The 2660-nt window shown below is 41.5% G+C and overlaps 1 protein-coding gene across 1 annotated transcript; it reads left to right on the top strand.

Annotated features, from left to right (window-relative positions):
* The first annotated feature begins 498 nt into the window (after window positions 1-498).
* Window positions 499-1683, top strand: LOC130966159 (uncharacterized). Its single transcript, XM_057890928.1, has 2 exons — window positions 499-960; window positions 1081-1683. Exons 1-2 carry the CDS (start codon window positions 499-501, stop codon window positions 1681-1683), a joined length of 1065 nt encoding a protein of 354 aa, XP_057746911.1.
* The last annotated feature ends 977 nt before the right edge of the window (window positions 1684-2660 follow it).

The following is a 2660-nucleotide window of genomic DNA, read 5'->3' as shown; positions in this document are numbered from 1 at the left end:
CAACAAATTCAACAACAGTTTGAACAAATGGCCAAAAGGATTGACAGCCTTCAAGTAGCAGCTGTGAACACAAGCCAACCATCAACTGTATGGGTGCAGAATGAAGAAAGCCAAGAAGAGCAACAACAGGAGCAAGTGCAGTACATGCATAACCAAAACTCTGGACAGAATGAAGTTTATGGTGATACCTACAATCCTTCCTGGAAGAATCACCCCAACCTCAGATGGGAAGATAATCATAACCATAACCAACAGCCATGGCAAAGAAATACAACCCAAAATAACCCAAGGAACAACCAGCAAAACAACCAAAATTCATTCAGAAAACCGCAAAGCACTTGCCCCAACTCTAACCATTATCCAACCCATAACCAACTCATCAACCAAAACACCTATCATCCACCACCCACATCTCACAACCAACCACAAGCATCACCAGAATCTCAAAGAATCACTAACCTGGAAACCTTGATAGACAAAATGTGGAAACACCAAGAAATGACGGCCAAAAATCAAGAAGCTTCTATCAAGAACATGGAAAGACAAATAGGCCAGCTCTCTAAACACTTTGCAACAGAGAGACCATCAAGTTCACTACCAAGTGACACAATTCCAAATCCTAAGGAAGAGTGTAAGGCAATACAGTTAAGAAGTGGGAGAACATTGATGAGCAACAATGAAACTACAAGGAAGCAAGTGGAGAGCAGCAAAAAGCCAACAGATACAGAGGAAGCCAATGATCAAAATATGGTGCCAAACAAGAGCACAGAGAACCCCAAAAGAAAAGAAGACCAACCAATCAATATACATGAGGGAGAGGAAGAAGCACAGAAAAAGGAGAAAGCCTTCATTCCTCCGCTGCCATATCTACAGAGGTTCAACAAAGAAACCAAAGATCAACACTTCCGCAAATTCCTGGAAACTTTCAAGAAGCTGGCAATCAACATTCCCCTGGCTGAGGCATTGGAACAGATGCCCTTATACGCCAAGTTCTTGAAGGAACTCATTAACAAGAAAAGAAGCTGGCTGGAGAAGGAAACTGTACTTCTCACTGAAGAATGTAGCGTAGTACTTCAAAAGGGGATCCCACCAAAGCATAAAGATCCAGGAAGTTTTGTAGTTGCTTGCACCATAGGCAAAATGACATTAGACAAGGCTCTTTGTGATCTCGGAGCTAGTATCAACCTAATGCCCCTGTCTATGATGAGGAAGCTGGCTATAGAAGAACTCAAACCCACCAGGATGTCACTAGTCATGGCTAATAGATCGACTAAGACACCCAATGGAATTGTGGAAAATTTGTTAGTGAAAGTTGGGGAGATTATCTTCCCTGCAGACTTTGTAATTTTGGACAACGAAGAGGAAGGAAACAATTCAATCATCTTGGGAAGGCCATTTTTAGCAACCGCAAGAGCTATAATTGATGTGGAAAAAGGGGAAATGATCTTCAGAGTACACAATGAGAAAATGGTCATAAATGTCTTCAAGTCAATGCAACACCCCCCTGAACAAGAAGATTACTTAAGGGTGGACATGATAGAAAACCTGGTAGAAGAAATGTTAGAAGCCAATCATCATGAACAAGAAGAGGAAGGTGGTCAAGAGACAACAAAGGAGCAGGCAGCTGAAATTTCTACCAACCAAAAGGCGAAGCCAGACAAGAAAGAAGAAGTGCAAAAATAAGAACTGAAGCCATTACCAAACCATCTCAAATATGCATTCCTTGGCACATCAGAGAGTTTCCCAGTAATCATCAACTCAACCCTAACAAAAAGGGAATAAGAAGAACTTATTGATGTACTCAAAGCCCACAAGGATGCACTAGGATGGACCATTGACGATCTGAAAGGCATCAGCCCAGCAGTATGTATGCATAAGATCCTCTTGGAGGACAATTCCAAACCAGTGGTTTAACCCCAGAGAAGGCTAAATCCCACTATGAAAGAAGTCATCCAAAAGGAAGTGATAAAGTTGTGGAATGCAGGGATAATCTATTCTATCTCTGATAGCTCATGGATAAGCCCAGTCCAAGTGGTACCAAAGAAGGGTGGAATGACAGTCATTGTTAATGAAAAGAATGAACTCATTCCCATAAGAAATGTAACAGGATGGAGGATGTGCATTGATTACAGGAGGCTAAATGATGCCACCCGCAAGGACCATTTCCCTCTTCCCTTTATTGATCAAATGCTTGATAGATTAGCTGGCCATGCTTACTATTGCTTCCTTGACGGCTACTCCGGGTATAATCAGATAGTGGTGGATCCAAAAGACCAGGAAAAGACCTCGTTCACATGCCCATTTGGAGTTTTTGCTTATAGAAGAATGCCATTCGGGTTATGCAATGCCCCAGCCACTTTTCAAAGGTGTATGCTTGCAATTTTTTCAGATATGGTCAAAAAGTTCTTAGAGGTCTTCATGGACGACTTTTCTGATTTTGGTGATAATTTCAATGCTTGCTTGCAACATCTAACTCTTGTCTTGAAATGGTGCCAAGAAACTAATTTGGTTTTGAACTGGGAGAAGTGCCATTTCATGGTACGTGAGGGGATTGTTCTTAGTCACAAAGTTTCAAGAAAAGGGATAGAAGTTGACAAGGCAAAAGTGGAAATCATAGAGAAGCTCCCTCCACCAACTAATGTGAAATCTGTTAGAAGTTT

This window comes from Arachis stenosperma, chromosome 3, assembly GCF_014773155.1.
Source record: "Arachis stenosperma cultivar V10309 chromosome 3, arast.V10309.gnm1.PFL2, whole genome shotgun sequence".
Classification (NCBI taxonomy): domain Eukaryota; kingdom Viridiplantae; phylum Streptophyta; class Magnoliopsida; order Fabales; family Fabaceae; genus Arachis; species Arachis stenosperma.
Note: the sequence above shows the minus strand (reverse complement) of the source record. Positions and strands in the feature narration are given on the sequence as shown.

Excerpts from the sequence above, each read along its gene's own strand:
- LOC130966159 (XM_057890928.1), top strand. The coding sequence starts at position 499 with ATGACGGCCAAAAATCAAGAAGCTTCTATCAAGAACATGGAAAGACAA. Across the intron at positions 961-1,080 it reads TCAACATTCCCCTGGCTGAG|GGGATCCCACCAAAGCATAA; the intron begins GCATTGGAACAG and ends GTACTTCAAAAG.